General features: G+C 39.7%; 2 protein-coding genes across 3 annotated transcripts in view; one reads left to right on the plus strand and one right to left on the minus strand.

The window, feature by feature from the left end:
• The first annotated feature begins 50 nt into the window (after positions 1–50).
• On the plus strand, positions 51–6,609 carry si:dkey-69o16.5 (Alpha-aspartyl dipeptidase-like). Its single transcript, XM_062061559.1, has 8 exons — positions 51–210; positions 348–436; positions 511–585; positions 5,626–5,705; positions 5,787–5,960; positions 6,193–6,252; positions 6,324–6,406; positions 6,471–6,609. Exons 1-8 carry the CDS (start codon positions 113–115, stop codon positions 6,532–6,534), a joined length of 723 nt encoding a protein of 240 aa, XP_061917543.1. The 5' UTR covers positions 51–112; the 3' UTR covers positions 6,535–6,609.
• A 626-nt stretch (positions 6,610–7,235) lies between these two features.
• Positions 7,236–20,753, minus strand: part of itgav (integrin, alpha V) — a 51,701-nt gene continuing 38,183 nt past the window's right edge. For both annotated transcript variants that reach the window (XM_062061557.1, XM_062061558.1), the window contains exons 24-32: positions 19,032–19,111; positions 18,779–18,859; positions 18,614–18,719; positions 16,345–16,503; positions 14,042–14,173; positions 13,660–13,773; positions 10,910–11,017; positions 8,812–8,931; positions 7,236–8,736 (exon numbers count right to left, since the gene is read on the minus strand). In XM_062061557.1, the coding sequence (XP_061917541.1) occupies positions 8,644–8,736; positions 8,812–8,931; positions 10,910–11,017; positions 13,660–13,773; positions 14,042–14,173; positions 16,345–16,503; positions 18,614–18,719; positions 18,779–18,859; positions 19,032–19,111 (993 nt within the window). In that variant the 3' untranslated portion in view covers positions 7,236–8,643. The remainder of the gene's footprint in view (positions 8,737–8,811; positions 8,932–10,909; positions 11,018–13,659; positions 13,774–14,041; positions 14,174–16,344; positions 16,504–18,613; positions 18,720–18,778; positions 18,860–19,031; positions 19,112–20,753) is intronic.

Genomic DNA, 20,753 nt, shown 5'->3' on the forward strand with positions numbered 1-20,753 from the left:
ACACTTTTAAATGTCCCTACTTCCGATTGGTCTATCGCTGACTCCTCCCACTCCGGATTGGGCGACATCCAGTCACGTGACTTCCGGGTGGGAGACAGCTGAGAGGGACGCGATGAAGAGTGGGAGACTCCTGCTGGTGTCCAATTCCACGCTGCACGGCAGCGGCTACCTGGACCACTGTCACGAGCACATCGCGCGCTTTTTGGGCAGGTACGAGCGTGCACGCGCACTTTTGCGTGCTTGTCGGCGTCTATTAAAAAAAAAAAATAATCTGACAGGGACTTCGCCATGACGTCATTACCGCGAGTGTTTCTTAATGACGTGACTATGACCCGCACACTTTGTAGGAAGGTGAAGAGGGTCTTGTTCGTCCCGTACGCGCTCCACGACAGGGACGCCTACGCCGAGACCGCTCGAAAGAAGTTGCGGACTCTGGGTGGGTGAACTTTTATGTGGCGAACGAATGACAACCAAAAGTGACGTTTTATTTTGCTCAAAATGTGCTTGCAGGTTACGAGCTCGACAGCGTCCACGACGCCGCCGACCCCGTTGATGCCGTCAACAAGGCGGAAGCCATTTTTATTGGTCAGCGTTTCTTGAATTGACTTGTTGGTCTCGCCCGATGTCAGTCCGCTTTAGTCAGGGGGGTCCAAAGTGCGGCCCGCAGCTAATTGTTTGAAGGCCCGCCACACATTCTGGAAATGCTATTGCAAAAAAATTTAATAAAAAAAAAAAAAAAGAAAAGTGGAATGAGGTGAAATCTAACGAGAAAAAGTTGCAATGTTGACACAAAGCTTTTTTCTTTTGTCTTTCTACATTTTCCTTTTTTTTGCCATAGCTCAAAAAAAGACAAAAAAATCAATGTTATAATGAATTATTTTCGAGGCTCCAATTACTTCCAAATGTTCTATGTTGTAAAAAATATTGCATATATTGTGTAGTTGCCATATAAAAACAGTTTTGTTTTGACGAAAGAGCATAAAACAAACAAAATAATAGTTCAAACGTAAAATCGACAAATATATCTGAAGTTGATCTCGTAACTTAAGTGTTGAAAGTTAAAAAAAATGTTTAACTTTTTGAGTGGGGTACCTTTTTGATCCCAAATATATTTATATTTAAGGGACGGCATGGCGTAGTGCAGACCTGGGCATTCTGCGGGCCGCATCCGGCCCTTTGTGCGTCCCTGTCCGGCCCGCGTGAGGCCAATTATAAATTACAAAATAAATTCTAAAAAGTATCTATGTCGAGTGTGCAATACAACGGTGCTGCTTTTGTTTTGAAAATCGTTATTTGTATTACTTCCGTGTGGACGTGTGCGTGATTGTGAGTGAATGTGAACAACTGCAATTACAAAATAAAGTTGAAAAAACATCTATGTCCTGCGCGCAATACAACTGTGCTGCTTTTATTTTGAAAAGTATTATTTATGGGCGTGTGTCCGTGTGTAACCTGCGAGTGAAGGTGCACATGCAGCGACAAGTGATGCACGGTTTACACCCGAGACGCCAAAAAGAGAAAAGTTGATGAGGAATGGCGTGTTTTCAACAAGACATGAACTGCAAAGCAACATCCCCTCACCTAAGGTGCGTGCCTGCGCAATTGCGCACTGCTCAAGCGTCCGCTGCGCGCAGCAAGTATATGCCGCGCACCAAATCAAATCCCATCTGAATTCTAAACAAAATAAACATATTTATTCTATGGAATTTTGCAATGCAACTTTGAGTGACAGTGACAACAAGCGGCCCTAACGGTGTTCGTCAACACCGTTCAATTGAACATCGTTCAATTATTGTAACGTCTATCGAGATGCTTCGAGGACAGGAATTATATCGATCACTTTATTGAGCAAAACTGTTTATATTCGGACATAACCACACCAAAAACATGAGTAAAACAATTCTATCTCGAAAAACTAGTCATTTTCTGCCGTACAAACCAGGCCAAAACCAACTTGTCATCTGTCACCAACACGCATAGCACTAAACCACTGGTGCGTTTAAGGCCACACAAAAAGTCGGACAACTCAAACACCACACAAAGTTACACTATGACTCCTCAGTCATACGTGTGCTTATTTTACTGTCATTTATTATTAATGTTAATTTATATATATTAGTCATGGAATGCTGTTACACACACTATGTTGAAGTATTACTATTATTATTATTATTATTTATCTTACGGTATATATCAAAAATAATATTGAGCAAAATTTAATTGAAATATTGTCGATGTGGCCCTCCAGCAGTGCTCGGGTAGCTCATGCGGCCCCCGGTAAAAATTAATTGCCCACCCCTGGCGTAGTGGGTAGAGCGCCCGTGTCAGAAACCTGAGGGGTTGCAGGTTCGCTCCTAGCCTCTTACCATGCCGTTGTGTCCTTGGGCAGGACACTTCACTCTTGCCCCCGGTGCTGCTCACACCGGTGAATGAATGATAGGTGGTGGTCGGAGGGGCCGTAGGCGCAAATTGGCAGCCACGCTTCCGTCAGTCTACCCCAGGGCAGCTGTGGCTACGAAAGTAGCTTACCACCACCAAGTGTGAATGAATGATGGGTTTTTAACATGTAAAGCGACTTTGGGTACTTAGAAAAGCGCTATATAAATCCCAGGTATTATTATTATTATTAATTGGATTGTATTTATATTTACACTGTGATTACTCAAAATTAATAATGAATTAAAATCAATTGTGTCCTGCATTATTGATTTTTTATGGCTCTAATTACTAAAAACTGCATATTTCAGTTTTACTATAAAAAAAACAAGTTGTTTTTGACAAAAAAAGACATAAAACCTTTTTTTTTTTTTTTGAAGTTGATATAGAAAGCGTTAAAATAAAAAATAATTTGACCCGTTTTTAACATTTTAATGACCGATACCCTTTATGGTCCCCGGGAGCGCTAAAGGTATAAAAAAAAAATGTTTAAATCCATATTTTGTTATGGTTTGAAAATGAAACATATCAAAATGGCCCCCGCTTGCTTTAATTTTTCCACGTGCGGCCCTCAGTGGAAAAAGTTTGGACACCCCTGACTTTAGTAGTCTCACTCCAGTGTCAATATAATTAAGTCCTGGGTAAATCTAGTGTCAAACCACTTCTGTCTACTGCAGTGATTCTCAATCAGTGGTCCACGTACCGTCAGTGGCACGCGGGCGCCATCTAGGGGTACGCCAAAGAACCCAGCAACACTCAGAACTGCAGTAAACAAGAGCAATTGAGAGGAGACACAAACACGACACAGAACAAACCAAAAGTAGTGAAACAAAAATGAATATTATCAACAACAGTATCAATATTAGTTACAATTTCAACATAGCAGTGATTAAAAATACTTCATTGACATTATCATTAGACATTTATAAAAATAAAAATAAATGAATAGTGTCACAGTGCACTTGCATCGCATCTCATAAACTTGACAACACACTGTGTCCAATATTTTCACAAAGATAAAATAAGTCATATTTTTGGTTCATTTAATAGTTCAAACAAATTGACATTATTGCAATCAGTTGATTAAACATTCCCCTTTACAATTATAAAAGCTTTTTACAAAAATCTACTACTCTGCTTGCATGTCAGCAGACTGGGGTAGATCCTGCTGAAATCCAAGTGGCGACTTGTCCAGGGTGTACCCCGCCTTCCGCCCGATTGTAGCTGAGATAGGCTCCAGCGCCCCCCCGTGACCCCAAACGGGATAAGCGGTAGAAAATGAATAGAGAATCGTTTTGAATCGGAAAAAAATCGTTTTTGAATCGAGAATCGTGTTGAATTGAAAAAAAAAATCGATATTGAATCAAATCGTGGGACACCCAAAGATTCACAGCCCTACCTACTATACTACTGTATTTTAACATTGGTCATTATGGTGGTACTTGGGTGGGGGGATAGTTTGAGAACCACGTGTCTAGTGTAAATCTAGTGTCAGACCAGTTTCCGTCAAGTGTCAGTCCACTTTAGGGCTGCAACTAACAACTAACTTGATAATCGATTAATCTGTTGATTATTACTTCGATTAATAATCGGATAAAATAGACAAACTACATTTCTATCTTTTCCAGTATTTTATTGGAAAAAAACAGCATTCTGGCACCATACTTATTTGGATTATTGTTTCTCAGCTGTTTGTAAATGTTGCAGTTTATATATATGTATATATATATAAAAAAAAGTAGCCTCTGCGCATAGCATAGATCCAACGAATCGATGACTAAATTAATCGCCAACTATTTCTATAATCGATTTTAATCGATTAGTTGTTGCAGCCCTAGTCCACTTATGTCTGTCATTCTAATTAGGTCTTGTGTAAATCGAGTGCGAGTCCACTTATATCTAGTGTTAGTCTTTTTTCATCAGGTGTCAGTGGACTTATAATTAGTGTCGGTCCAATTAGGTCCAGTGTAAATCAGGTGTCAGTCCACTACTGTCTATTGTCAAAACAGTATCAGCCTATATACAGTAAATCTAGAATCAATCCAGTGTCAGTCCACTTGGTCTGATTACAATTCTGCATCCATCCTCTTAGGTCTGGCGTAAATGCTGTGTCATTCTTTTTTCAATCCAGTGTCAGTCTCCTTAAGTCTAATGTATACATTAGGCTTGTATCAACTCTGTTCTGATCGAGTAAGTCTTCTGTAGTCTAGTGTCAGTCCAAGTGTAAATCTAGTGTCAGTCCACTTAGGTCCGGTTTCAATTCAAACTCAGTCGATTTAGGTTGATTGTCAAAACAGTATCAGCCAATATACAGTAAATCTAGAATCAATCCAGTGTCAGTCCACTTGGTCTGATTACAATTCTGCATCCGTCCTATTAGGTCTGGCGTAAATGCTGTGTCATTCTTGTTTCAATCCAGTGTCAGTCTTCTTAAGTCTAATGTAAACATTAGGCTTGTATCAACTCTGTTCTGATCCAGTAAGTCTTCTGTAGTGTAGTGTCAGTCAACTTAGATCTAGTGTCAATCCAAGTGTAAATCTAGTGTCAGTCCACTTAGGTCCGGTTTCAATTCAAACTCCGTCGATTTAGGTTGATTGCCAAAACAGTATCAGCCAATATACAGTAAATCTAGAATCAATTCAGTGTCAGTCCATTTGGTCTGTTTACAATTCTGCATCCGTCCTCTTAGGTCTGGCGTAAATGCTGTGTCATTATTGTTTCAATCCAGTGTCAGTCTTCTTAAGTCTAGTGTAAACATTAGGCTTGTATCAATTCTGTTCTGATCGAGTAAGTCTTCTGTAGTTTAGTGTCAGTCAATTTAGATCTAGTGTCAGTCCACTTAGGTCCTGTTTCAATTACACCTCAGTCAATTTAGGTTGATTGTCAAACCAGTATCAGACTGCATACATCTGTCCAGGGCCAGTCTAAGGTTTTGGGTCAAGCCACTGCCCGTCTACCAATTCTAATCCAGTGTCAGTCTTCTAAGGCTTAATGTAAACATAAGGATTGTGTCAACTCTAAGCCTTCTGTAGTCCAGTGTCATTCTACTTAGGTCCAGTGTATGTGGCCTATCTCAATCCTGTTCTGATTTAGTTGGTGTGCTGCAGTCCAGTGTCAGTCCATTTAGGTCTGGTGTAAACATGTCAATCCAGTGTCAGTCCACTTAGGTGTCATATGCGTCTCTTACAGGTGGAGGCAACACTTTCCGGCTGCTGAAGTGTCTCTATGACAACCATCTGCTGACCGAGATCCGGAGAAGGGTTCTGGAGGTGGGCTTTTGACCTAAAGTTAGACAGACGTCAAGGCGGTCTTTATTTCAAATTCCTGTGTTCCTTTCTTGTCCGGTCCAGGACGGCGTGCCGTACATGGGCTCCAGTGCCGGCACCAACGTGGCCACTGTGAGCATCAGCACCACCAACGACATGCCCATCGTATTCCCGCCTTCTTTCGCCGCCATCGGCCTCGTCCCCTTCAACATCAACCCACACTTCTTGGACGCCGACCTCAACAGTCGCCACATGGGGGTGAGTCTCAATCGCTGACGCCATCGAGCGCTCCTTATCTAGTCTTCCTCGTGCACTTTGACACCTTTCGGCTGATTGGACTACTCAAACAAGGTGTGTCATTAAGATCAAACGTGATCAGCCCGGTCTTATCAGGCGCCGCAGAGCGAGGCCCAAAGGTCTCTGGTCACATGACCACAGAACGGGTCAAAGTAGCAGTCAGCTGACATGACGATGATGTTGGCTCATGCAGGAGACGAGAGAGCAACGCATCGCTCAGTACCACGAGGAGCCGGATACGCCGTCGGTTCTGGTGAGACCACGCTGACATTACGCGGGGCAGACGGTTCTGTCCGGCGTGCGATCATGTTTACGTCTGTCCAGGGTCTTCGTGAAGGTTCTATGCTGCTGGTGGAGGGCCAGCGAGCAACTCTGTTGGGAAGCACCAAGGCGCGACTCTTTACCAGGTAAGCGCCAACGAGCACGCTACTGCGACACGGCGCCTCTTAATGGCTGCGTGGCGCCCGATAGGGGACAAGCGGCGGTGGAGTACGAGCCAGGAAGTGACCTCAGCTTCCTGCTGACGGAGCTTTGACCAATCAGACGCAAGCGAAGTTGGATCTCAGGGTTTTTTTCCTCCCTTCAAATAAACTGATGACATTTTTCTTGAGCAGCGCCCCCTTCCTTCTTTCAGCCCATGTGATGCTACCCCCTGCTGGCCAGAGGGAATGTCGGCACCATACTTGCCAACCCTCCCGATTTTTCCGGGAGACTCCCGATTTTCAGTGCCCCTCCGGAAAATCTCCCGGGGCAACCATTCTCCCGATTTTCACCCGGACAACAATATCGAGGGTGTGCCGTGATGGCACTGCCTTAAGCGTCATCTACAACCTGTTGTCGCGTCCGCTTTTACTCCATACAAACAGCATGCCGGCCCAGTCACATGTCGTATGCGGCTTCTGCAGACACGTGACTGCAAGACATACTTGATCAACAGCCATACAGGTCACACTGAGGCTGGCCATATAAACAACTTTAACACTGTTACAAATATGCGCCACTCTGTGAACCCACACCAAACAAGAATGACTAACACATTTCGGGAGAACATCCGCACCGTAACACAACATAAACACAACAGAACAAATACCCAGAATCCCTTGTAGCCCTAACTCTTCCAGGCTACAATATACACCCCCGCTACCACCAAACCCCGCCCCCCCATCTCCCAAATTCGGAGGTCTCAAGGTTGGCAAGTATGGTCGGCACGTGTCGAACATTGTCAACGCCTCACACAAACGTGTTGACAAAGTTTATTTTCATTGAAAAGGTGAAATCACAAAAGCGTGAAGGAATACATCAAAAGTGCGCACACGTGAACGCTAATTTTAATACTTGGTTGTTCAGAGTGGGCGCCGTGTTGCCGCACTTGTTCTACCTCCGCCAAGACTCATTTGTTAAAAAACTACGGTCACGGGAAGTACTGCGTTATGTGGAGTTGCGGCAGCGGCGCCCCCTGGTGAACAACACGGAGTGATGATTAATCGATTAAAACATGTAGAATGGAAACCCAATATGGGTTTTTAGATTTACAGATTCTGGGAAAAACATTTTTTTTTATTAGCAATCGTAAAAAATTAGAATCGGGTCTGCAAACTGCATTATCAAAAAAAAAAAAACACATCACAGCAAGTGAATGCACCGAAGCCCCGCCCTTCCAAGTCGCTTTTCGGTTTCCTTGGCAATAGTAGATTTGTTGACCTCAGTGCGAATCCGAGCGTTGTGTGCGAATGTTTGATTCTGTCAAAACAAGCACGATTTAGCGACTTTCTATTTTGTTAATGAAGCTCAAACATTAGCCTAGCTAGTTAGCCAAGACAGGGTTACACTCCAAATATTTTTTAACAGCAAATAAAATGACAAACATTTCAGCCAAGTGAAACGTTAGTTGTAAACGCTGACAAAAGTGAAGGGAATTATATTTATATAGCGCTTTTCTCTAATGACTCAAAGCGCTTTTACATAGTGAAACCCAATATCTAAGTTACATTTAAACCAGTGTGGGTGGCACTGGGAGCAGGTGGGTGAAGTGTCTTGCCCAAGGACACAACGGCAGTGACTAGGATGGCAGAAGCTGGGATCGAACCTGGAACCCTCAAGTTGCTGGCACCGCCCCTAAAGCAGCTAGCTAACACGCGGGAGTCATTGCTTTACAATTAACTTGGGAGTGTGCGATGGTGCTAGCTAGCTTACCAGCTAGCTGTGCTTTAAACACTAGCCTCGTCAGGGCCGGCAGTCACGAGCGTTGATTGGAAATAAAAGTAAAAGTCATTATTGACCTCGTAAATCTGAGCCACTTTTCGTAAATAATTGACGACTTGGAGTGTGCGTTGGTGCTAGCCGGCTAACTAGCTAGCTATGCTTTGAACACCAGGTTGGCAGCCAGAAGCATTGATTGGCACTAGAAGTGAAAGTAATTATTGGCTGTGTTGAAATTGTTTCTGAAGTCAAAACCACTCCAAGCAGGAGGCAAAGTGCAAACGCTGGTTAGAATATCGATACCACTCACACGTGTGGGGCTTTGTGCTAAGCTAAGCTAAGGTGGCGTGCACGTGGGAGTGGTATCAAAGTTCTGGTCGATGGCTGCCGTGATAAAGAGCCATCTTCTTTCCTGGCATTGGAGGCGCAGTGCCCAGTGTGACCACTAGGTGTCAGTGTTGCCATTCTCCTCGGGCTGCAGCTGCTCCTTCTCCATGGAGTCCTCCTGGGGGGGTCGCACCCTTTTGAAGAAGCCCAACTGAAGAAGAAGAAGAAGGAGGAGGAGGAGTTTTTGCCTGTGTGAGCTGTTGACAGTGGAGGACATCTTGCTCACCTTGTACATGATGAAGATGAGCAGCGCCAGCAACAAAAGTCCCGCCAGCACGGCCAGCGCCACCACCCAGCCTGGCACCGACTGGGGGGTGTCGGCCACCCACAGCACAGACACGCTAACCTGTTCCACGCAAACAAAGAACTTGAAGCGCCCTCAGCGCTAACTGCTAGCACGTGTGTGTGTGTGTTTTTGTATTTCTACCCTTCTTGAGGCGTCAACAAGGAAAAGTACCTTCCATATGAGGACCGGTGAACAAGTTAGGACATAAATCATGGTCCCAATACGGAAAACCATTGCATCTAATCAGTGTTGGGACTAACGCGTTACTGTAACGCCGTTATTTTCGGCGGTAACTAGTAGTCTAACGCGTTATTTTTTATATTCAGTAACTCAGTTACCGTTACTACGTTACTTTACGTTATTTTTTATGTAGTATCGACTAGAAACAGATCTTTTTTTTGTTTTTTATGTCATAAAAAATACAATCATGTGTGTTTACGGACTGTATCCCTGCAGACTGTATTAATATATAATGTAGGAACCAGAAATATTTATAACAGAAAGAAACAACCCTTTCGTGCGAATGAGTGTGATTGAGTGTAAATAGGGGAGGGAGGTTTTTTGGGTTGGTGCACTAATTGTAAGTGTAGTTTGTGTTTTTATGTTGGTTTAGTAAAAAAAAACAATTTCTTGTGCGGCCCGGTACCAATCGATCCACTGACCGGTACCGGGCCGCGGCCCGGTGGTTGGGGACCACTGTGCTAGAAGACATGCAGGCTATTTCTACAGTGGAGTCACCCGCTTTCAGGCAGCTAATTAGCATGATATCGAGCATCAAACAGCAAATGGCACGGAAAACATTTTCCACGTACCTGGACACAGTGGACAGTGGGGACATAAAAATGGAACGCGAGCTAAAGAAAACACTCCAAACTCTGCCTCTGCTCATCATTCAGCACTGAAGGTACACACACTCTGTCAATTCTCGTATATACTGTTGCTCTTTCATTCTAGACTTCTAGAGTGTTTGATTATCACTCTAAATGTATAGACTATGAAGTTCACAAACATAAAGAGGGATCCTAGTGGGCCAGGCCAATCTTTCCTTTTCTCTAAACTAAAACTGGGGAAATGTGTAGAGTGTTCTGGGCTTCAGACTTGATTTCATTTCAGAATTCCTTGAGAGAAAAAAACATCTGGTTAGGCTTTGTGTATGTAGTGTGTGCCTTCCTTGGTTTACAGCTATGTTGTTATCATGCTGTTTGTTACTTATGTATGTTATGTTGCAGCTATTTAAAATAGTTTTGTCAATTTGTTTTGGTCTGAAACAAATTGGCCCTTTGAAACATATCTTTGTCTTTGTGTGTTGTATGTAGAGCACATTGCTTGGCATAGTTCAGTGATGCAAATGCATGTCAAGTTGATCAACACATTGTATTATTCTCCAGTGCAATAACAATACTGAAATGAAGGCTAAAAGGGCATTAAAGGGGGCTTTACATTTTTTTTTTTTTAAATCGAAGTAATTAAATAGCTACTTTTCACAGTAACGCATTACTTTTTGGTGTAAGTAACTGAGTTATTAGTAACAGAGTTACTTTTGAAATAAAGTAACTAGTAACTGTAACTAATTACTGGTTTTCAGTAACTAACCCAACACCATCTAATAGAGCATGTCTCATTTGCACCCCTGGTGGTGAAATCTATCAAAATGAGGGTGGTCCCAAAAAGGAGGGATTTTTCAAATTGACTGTGTGTCGCTTTTAAAAGTGCTCCCCCTCTGGTCAACATATGTAATAAGAAGTGTGTGTAAGAAATTGAAATGCCAAAGTTAATTTAAAAAAATAAATATGTATATAGAGACATACTGTAATAACATGAAGTAAATAATGAAGATTAAAAACTAATTACAAACAAAAAAATTCAACAACAAAAAACTAAAAGCTTACCTTTTTTAATATTTGTATAGTTTGTATATATTATTAATGTTGTAAATACAAATCTTTATATATCTAGAAAGGGTGGTCCTAAAGAGGTCTCAAGAAGGTAACAAATACAAGAACGTGTGTGTGTGTGTGTGTGTGTCTGTCTGTCTCACGGTGGTGCTGTTGGACGGCAGTTCCGACTCGAGGTTCTTGTACGGCATCTCGATGACACTGAAGGACGCCGTAGACCGGATCACATACGAGCGATTCTGATTCTCAGCCTGAACACAAGGACAGTTGTGTAGCATTGTGTGTGCAATTGTTGTTTTGTGTTACATGCGTGTGTATCAGTTGCGTCGACCATGTTTGCGCGTGGTTGCATGAAATTGTTGTCGCCTAAAATTGCATGTGTGTGAAACTAGTGTGGTACTGTGTGCGAGTGTAACTATAGTGTAGTACTGTGTCTAAGTGTAACGGTTGTGTAACACTGTCTGTATAAAGCTATAGTATAGCTTTGTGTTTAACTGTTTTTGTGTGTAAAAAACTGTTAAGCATGTGTTTGTGTGTGTGTAAAACTTCTGTCTCATTGTGTGTGTAACTGTTGCTTAATTGTGTGTGTGTGTGTGTGTGTGTATCTGGTATGCAGAATTGTGTATTTGTGTAAGTGTTTGTAAAACTAGTGTAGCACTGAGTGTGTAACTGTTATGCAGATTTATTTTGTGCCCGTGTGTGTAAAACTTCCATTTAGCAGAATTGTGTGTGTGTGTAGCTGGTATGCCGAATTCTGAATAACTTTGTAAAATTTGTGTAACTGTTGTGGAATTGTGTGTACAAATCTATTGTATAGCTTTGTGTGTAACATATGTATTTGTGCACATGTTTTTAAAACTGTTGTGTAGCACTGAGTGGGTTACTTTTAAGCAGATTTGTGTTTGTGCGAGCGTGTGTAACACTTCTATGTTGCAGATTTGGGTGTGTAACTATTATGCCAAATTGGGAAAAAACGTTGTGTAGAATTTGTATAACTGTTGTGTGGCATTGTGTACAAAACTGTTGTGTAACTGTTGTGTATTTGTGTAAGTGTTTTTAAAACTGTTGTGTAGCATTGAGTGTGTAACTGTTAAGCAGATTTGTGTCTGTGCGTGAGTGGGAAAAGCATCTATAGAGCAGAATGGTGTGTGTGTGCGAGTGTAACTGGTGTGTATTTGTGTATGTCTTTAAAACGGTTGTTTAACAATGAGTGTGTAACTGTTAAGAAGGTTTGTGTTTGCGCGCGTGTGTGTAAAACCTATGTAGCAGAATTATGTTTGTGTGTAACAGATATGAAGAATTGTGTGTAACTGTTGTATATTTGTGTACGTGTTTGTAAAACGGTTTTGTAGCACTGAGTGTGTTACTGTTAAGCAGATTTGTGTTTGTGCATGAGTGTGTAAGACTTTTATGTTGCAGAATTGTGTGTGTGTGTAACTATTATGCTAAATGGTGAAAAACTGTTATGTGGCATTGTGTACAAAACTATTGTATAGCTTTGTGGTAACTGTTGTGTATTTGTGTATGTGTTTGTAAAACTGTTGTGTAGCACTGAGTGTGTAACTGTTAAGCAGATTTGTGTCTCTGCGCGTGTGTAAAAAAACTTCTATGAAAGCGAATTGTGTGTGTGTGTGTGTGTAACTGGTATCCATAGTTGTGTGTAGCTGTTATGTATTTGTGTATGTGTTTTTAAAACGGTTTTGTAGCACTGAGTGTGTAACTGTTATGCAGATTTGTGTTTGTACGAGTGTTTGTAAAACGTCAATGTAGCAGAATTGTGTGTGTAAGTAACTGGTATGCCAAATTTTGTGTAATTGTTGTGTAGAATTAGTGTAACTGTTGTGTGGCATTGTGTGTATACAACTATTGTATAGCTTTGTGTGTAACTGTTGTGTATGTGTTTTAAGACTGTTGTGTAGCACAGAGTGTGTAACTGTTAAGTAGATTTGTGTCTGCGCGTGTGTGTAAAACTTCTATGTAGCAGAATCGTGTGTGTGTGTGTGTGTGTGTAACTGGTATCCATAGTTGTGTGTAACTGTTGTGTATTTATGTATGTGTTTTTAAAATGGTTGTGTAGCACTGAGTGTGTAACTGTTATGCAGATTTGTGTTTGTGCGGGTGTTTGTAAAACTTCTATGTAGCTGAATTGTGTGTGTGTAACTGGTATGCAGAATTGTGTGTAATTGTTGTGTAGAATTTCTGTAACTGTTGTGTGGCATTGTGTGTATTAAACTATTGTATAGCTTTGAGTGTAACTGTTGTGTATTTGTGTAAGTTTTTTAAAACTGTTGTGTAGTACTAAGTGTGTAACTGTTAAGAAGAGTTGTGTCTGTGCGAGTGTGTGTAAAAACATCTGTGTAGCAGAATGGTGTGTGTGTGTAACTGGTGTAGAATTTGTAAAACTGTTGTGTAGCACTGTTATGCAGATATATTTTGTGCGCGTGTGTGTAAAACTTCCATGTAGCAGAATTGTGTGTGTGTGTGTGTGTGTGTGTGTGTGTAGCTGGTATGCCGAATTGTGAATAACAGTGTAGAATTTGTGTAACTGTTGTGGAATTGTGTGTATGAAACTCCTGTATAGCTTTGTGTGTAACTGTTATGTATTTGTGTTTTTAAAACTGTTGTGTAGCACCGAGTGTGTAACTGTTAAGCAGATTTGTGTCCGTGCGCGTTTGTGTAAGACTTCTATATAGCAGAATGGTGTGTGTGGGAGTGTTAACTGTTGTGTATTTGTTTTTAAAACTTTTGTGTAGCACTGAGTGTGTAACTGTTAAGCAGATTTGTGTCTGTTGTTTGTATAACTGTTATGTAGAATTGTGTGTGTCTAATTCCCGTGCACCATTGCAGCCGCAGTATAGCGTTGTGTGTCTGTTGTGTAGCATTGTGCAAGTACCGCGAGGAAGTTGTTGACATCTAGTCTGGAGTAGATGAAGAGGATGGCGTTCTTCTTCCTCTCCAGACGGCCAACCTGACATCTCAGCTTCAGACACTCTGCTGTGCTGCAGTCCTACACAATCACACACACACACACACACACACACACACACACACACACACACACACACACACACACACACACACACACACACACACACACACACACACACACACACACACACACACACACAGACACAGACACAGACACAGACACAGACACAGACACAATCCATCATGATTATCAATATCGATCATTCCACTGACAGTATAGCAGCATATAGTCATGTGACCACATTGCTTCTTAGGTGTACGTCACAGTGAGGTGCAAGAGACCTCACCAGGCTTAGCAGATCGTTCTGGGAGTCTCTCGTCTCCAGGTCTCGCTTGCGGACATGGTTGCGGTTGCGGCCCTCCGACTCGCGCTCCCTGGGCGCCACGCCGCTGGCATTCTTCGCCGACGTCAGCGGACTCTACAAGATGAAAAAACAAGAAGCAGGCATTTAGCCCCAGGCTAACAGGGTCTGTGTGTTAAAGGTAGAAAAAAAAGTAAGGTCAGTCTTTAGCTTCCCGTAAAATTAAAGTCTTCCCATTTCTCGGTGCTGAGCAGCAGTTACCATAAATGGACTTCCTAAAGGTGTGACATGACAAATTCACGCAATCTCGTCAAGTTCTCGTAACCAAAGACTATACAAATGGGACCCATTACCTGCCTGCTTGGCACTCAGCATCAAGGGTTGGAATTTGGGGTTAAATCACCAAAATTATTCCCGGGCGTGGCCACCGCTGCTGCTCACTGCTCCCCTCACCTCCCAGGGGGTGGAACAAGGGGATGGGTCAAATGCAGAGGACAAATGTCACCACACCTAGTGTGTGTGTGTGTGTGACTATCAGTGGTACTTTAACTTAACCGATCACGAGATTTCGGAGTGGCGTAAAAATTAAAAGCAGGGATACGTTAACCCACAGGTGTCAAACTCAAGGCCCGGGGCCAGGTCTGGCCCGCCGCATCATTTTATATGGCCTTTGAAGGCCAGGAAAAAATATGCATCAATAAGGTACCATATTTTAGCTTACTAAATCCGTTTGGACAGAAAACAATTTACGTACTGAATGAATATGCATATTTTTTCAACTTTAATATTAACCACTATTGCAACAAATATTGTATCATCATACTTTCCAAACAATTTTTGGGGTCAAAGTAAAAACAAAGGTTGTAGATATCTGCTTGAACTATGATTTCAAAGCAAGTGAACCATCAAATTGTTCATTTTAGATTTTAGGGGTTACATTTATGGTGTTTTTTTTAACAGCATATTAACTTTTAATAAGAAAATATTTTTTTAAAAATACTTTTTTTTATTACAGTAAAATTCTGTCAACTACGCTTGTTTTTACCGTGTATTACTGTAAACGGAAAAAGGGTCACACATTTTTTTGACGGTAAAAAACTGGCAGCTCTGTTGCTAGAATTAAAAAAAATAACAGTGGTGCCGTTTTTCCTATTTACAGTAAGATGTTGTAAAACCACAGTACATTTTACTGTAAAATTCTGGCCACTAAACTGACAGTTTTTCCATTTACTGTAAAATGTTGTAAAAACACTTTACGGCAGTAAAATTCCAGTGAGTCGATGAGTTGCCAGTTTTTACTGTAAAATATACAGATTATTTTTTACAGTGTGCATACAAAAATATATAATATTCAAATGTTTAGGCAAATTCATATATGAATTAGCGGCCCTCTAAGGACAGCCCTAACTGCAATGTGGTCCTTGAGGAAAACAAGTGTGACACCCCTGCGTTAACCTCATAATGTAGATTTTACACAGAAAAATATACTGTACATAAGTCTGAAAAGTTGCAAATGTAGGATGAACATCTATCTGCGTTAGGGCTGGGCGATAAAACGATATCAATATAAATCAATCAAAATTGATATCAATAAAAAATGCATTAAATATATTTTTTTTTCTGTTGGAAGAAACCAGAGGTTGGTTCCGCCATCTTGTTGTCTGGCTGTTGATTCTTTACATGGAGTGAGAAGAGAAAGTCAAAATGAAGAAATTGTGGATAAAAGACAAAAAGTCACAGTATGGCAGTTTTTGGGGATTTTTTCAAATGTGGTCTGTAAATGATACAAGGTGCTCGTCCCCACCAAGACCGCGCTCACCCTTTAGAGCACAGCCGTAACTTCCTGGCACTAAACCTGCAGAAAATATTTCCCAGCTTTCCTCTGTTTACATTTTCACACTTTGCACTATTTTGTTACACTTTATTAAGCATTTGTTACATATTCCTTATTTTGCACCTTCATTTTAAGAGGTTATTGTTAATTGTTCAATGTGATTTTACAATTTTATTTACATTGCTTGTTTTCCATGCTTGTGTTGACATTTCCTTTCCTTTATGCCTCGATAGCTGAGGGATTATAATCAGTGGAAGGTTACATTTGAAATAAAAATGTTTACGTTTAATATTTGTTCTCCTGGTCATTATTTTCAACAGGTCATCTACCAAATATCAATATAGCTCCATATAAAAAACACTACAGTTTCCAGCCATATCGCCCAGCCCTAAGCGATGTGTTCGTCGTCCCTGTCAATGGCGGCCATCAGTGCACGTGCGAGCGTACGTCTCACCGACACGTTGCGAGGGTTGATCTCCACGTCGGTGGTGCAGTTGATGGGTCCTTCGGTGTCGAAGCTGGTGATGTAGAGCAACGATCCGTTCTTGTAGTGGTACGGCCACTCCACCTCCAGCGACGCCTTGCTGAACGTACTTGGACCGTTGTTCAGCAACTTCACCATCAAACAATCACTGATCAATAAGCAACCCTTCACTCGTCACGCCAACGTCCTCTAGCGAGCATGTCCCAAGGCAAAGACAAACTTTTCCTCTCAATATCTATCTCTTTGTACGTTTATAATCTATCAGGGGTGTAACGGTATGCCACAATCACGATTTAATTATTTTTTTCAAATAAGAAAAAATCATACACCAGTAATTAAAATTACGATTAATAGGAACTTTTTTCTTGAAAAATTAGCAATTTTTTTTCGAAAGATTACAACTTTTTTTACCTCATAATGCAACACATTGTCTTGTTAAATTGCTATTTTTTTTTTGTAAAATTCAGATTTGTTTTGCAGAATACTTTTTACTGCTTAAATTTTTGAATTGTTCTTATGAAAAATTATTACTTTTTCTCTTACTTTTTTCACACAAAATCACTCTTGATTGTAAAATACAAATCATTTCATGTAAAATTTAGATTTTTTTGTGAGGTATCCTGACTTTTTACCCATGACTTTGCAGTAAATATTACTACATTTTAGTGTTGAAATAGAACTTTTTACACTTAAAATTACAACTTTTTTCTCAGATTTTATTGTAGCATTCTGACTTGTTATTGGTAAAATGGCAGTAAAATGTCTTGTAAAAATGAAAATTTGTAGGTAAAATTCAGATGTATTTTTCAGAATATTATTTTTAAACCTCAAAACATTTTCCCTATGAAAATTATAATTTTTTTCTCTTACAACTTTTTTTCTCACTGTATGACCATTTTTGTCATGTAAAATTGAAATTATATATTGTATATCCAGATTTTATTGTAGCATTCTAACTTTTTATTGGTAAAATAGTATTCTGACTTTTTACCCATGAATTTGCAGTAATATTACTACGTTTTAGTGTTGAAATGGAACTTTTCACACTTAAAATGACAACTTTTTCTCAATGTATGACAATGTTTGTCAAATTTAAATTATATATTGTATATCCATATTTTATTGTAACATTCTGACTTTTTATCGGTAAAATTGCAGTGAAATGTCTTGTAAAATTGAATTTCTTTTGATAAAATTAAGATTTATTTTTCAGAATATTCTTTTTAAATTTCAAAGCATTTCCCTATGAAAATTATTAGTTTTTTTTATCTTACAACAAGACAACTTTCGATTGTAAATCACAATAATGTCCTCTAAGATATAGATTTTCTTTTGATATTTTGCCTTTTTTTGACTGTAACATTGCAGTAAATAATAACTACATTTTAGTGTTGAAATACAACTTTTTTCTCAGTGTATGACAATGTTCGTCCTGTAAAATTCAAATCACATGTAGATTCAGATTTTTTTGTAGCATTCCGACTTTTTATCTGTACAATTGCCATAAAATGTAATATAAATGTAAACTTGGATACATCTTTTGTAAAATTCAGATTTACTTTGCGCAATCTTTTTACCCCTCAAATTAAATTATTTTTGTAAAAAAAGATGACCTTTTCCTTCACAACTTTCTTTTGTGAAATTGCAATCATTTCCTGTAAAAAGTATTTTTTGGTAATATTCTGATTTTTTTTTAACCTGTAACATTGAATTAAATATTACTACATTTTAGTGTAGAAGTAAAAAATTAATTACAACTTTTGCTCACTATATGCCAATGTTCATCTTGTAAAATTGAAATCATATATTGTAGATCCAGATTTCATTGTAGTATTATGACTTTTAATAAGTAAAATTGCAGTATTTTTTAAATACAAGTCAATACTTTTTTAGTGGAATAACTTTTTTTTGTAAAATGACTTTTCTCTTTTCTTTGTCTTGTAAATATTGCAACATTTTCTTATAAAATAATTTTTGACGTGAAATTACACTTTTTGCTGCAATTTTCTGAATTTAATCTGGTAAATTTCTCAAATAAAAAAAACATTAAATACATGTACCATTACACCCCTACGAAATATCTTATTTTTATAAATATCATCTATGGAGCAATATTTGTTGGCCTCTGCTCAATCTTTTTTACAGCTTAAGACTCAAATTACACATTTGGTTCTCCCTTGGGCTCAAACATAGTACATTAAATACATGTTTAATGAGTGTGTGTTGCGGACACGTGTACCTCGTAGACGTGCACTATTTGCGGTCCGATGTCGTCTCCAGTGACAGGGGGTACCTTTGGTTTCCAGTTGGCAATAGGGAGCAGCACCTGGCCTGGAGACGAAGTGCTGCAAAAGACAAAACAGTTCAAATGCGCGATGCTAGCAGGTAAACATACGCCTTTTACCCTCGGATGGAGACTCTGGCCAGAACAACCAGTTTGGTGATGCTGGACACTCGTGCGCTGGTGTTGTTGAACTGATTGGAGCTACAAGGGGAAAAAAAGGCTTGTTAGAATAATGGCAGATATTAGGAACCAAGCAGAGGACAGTGACGATCAGTAACTACATTTCCACCCTAGTGGTCAAGATGCAACACTGCACATCAGACATCAGCTGTGTTGTATGTGTGACAGTTGCCATGGAAACCGTTGAGCATACCTGACCATCTGCAGATCAAACTGGACCGCCGTGTCCTCCTCCGAGAGCTGGTGCACGCTGAAGCGCAGCTCAGCCAGCACCTGTCCAATCACAGCACAGGAAGTGGAGCAAAACGACAAACCAGGAAGCAGAACTTAGGCCACACCTATGATTTACTCCTTCAACGTGCATGGTATGGCCGGCGTTAATCAATCAATCAATCAATGTTTATTTATATAGCCCTAAATCACAAGTGTCTCAAAGGGCTGCACAAGCCACAACGACATCCTCGGTACAGAGCCCACATAGCGTTAATCATTTCATTTTGTTCTAGAGATTACAGCGGCTCTGTAATTTGGAATTTAACCACAGTTTTTAGAATAACTCAATGTTATGTGAATTTAGCGTTCAAAACAGTGAGAATCCACAACCTATATATATTATCCCATGTTATGCAAATGTATACTAATTGACAACTATGACATAATTTGATCAAAAGGCTTTTAAAGGGTCAAACATTTTTTTTAAACCCATTACATTTGGTATTTTTGTTTAGGGCATATACTGGGAAAAAAAATGTTAAAAAAATAAATAAAAAAAGAAAGATTCCAAAATGTTTTTTAGGCCCTTTAAAAAATGAAGGACCTTCATTCATGTCTTGCTTGCCTTTGGGATATTGTGGAATAACTGCCAGTGACAAGATTGAAACATTAAAATTTAAAAACGTACCACACACACACACACAAAAAAACATTTATAATTGAGGAACACAATAAAAAATACAGCACAAAATGACAGAAAGTACAAACAAGTCAGCCTTTGTCCCCTAAGGGTTAAATATCTTATATTTGACTTTGTGGAATAATTCAGTGTTTATTATGACTCTATTATATTATTATGAATGAATGAATATTGTGTGTGACCTTAAAACAGGGGTGTCAAACTCATTTTAGCTCAGGGGCCGCATGGAGGAAAACGTATTCCCAAGTGGGCCGTAATGGTAAAATCATGGCATGATAACTTTATAATAAAGACAACTCCAGGTTGTTTTCTTTGTTTTACTTTGGCCAAAAGTAGAACAACCACATTCTGAAAACATACAAATCACAAATAATCCTCTGGACAAAACACTTCAAGTTTGTTGAAAATTCTGAGGAAATTGGTGCAGCTTCAAAAACACAATGACCTTAGACTTCGTCTCAGTGTATCTACAAAGCCAGGATTAAACTTTAAATCACAGTCTTTCTGGGATTGAACAAAAAACAACATATAAACCAGGGGTCCCTAAACTACGGCCCGTGGGCCGGATCCGGCCCCCCAGCATCCAAAATCCAGCCCACAGGAAGTCCCAAGTTAAAAAAAATAAAATAAAGTTTTTTTGTTTTTTTTAATCTTTCCTTTCTAATCCATTTTCTACCGCTTGTTACTCTTGGTGTCTCCTAGTCGCTCAGGCAAATCATATTGTCTAAAAATGAATTTTCCCATCGATAACGTGACAATGTTAAATGTTGATGAACATCAATGTTAATTGATGTTAAATGACAAAACGGATTATAAAGACAATGTGTGTATATATATATATATATATATATATATATATATATATATATATATATATATATATATATATATGCCTGTATACACAGACCCAATGCGGCCCCCGAGTCAAAAAGTTTGGGAACCCCAGATGTAAACTCTTCGAGGTATCAAATACCTTCTTAGTCATGTCCATGTATCAACCCA

The sequence above is a fragment of the Entelurus aequoreus genome, linkage group LG10, assembly GCF_033978785.1.
Source record: "Entelurus aequoreus isolate RoL-2023_Sb linkage group LG10, RoL_Eaeq_v1.1, whole genome shotgun sequence".
Lineage (NCBI taxonomy): Eukaryota > Metazoa > Chordata > Actinopteri > Syngnathiformes > Syngnathidae > Entelurus > Entelurus aequoreus.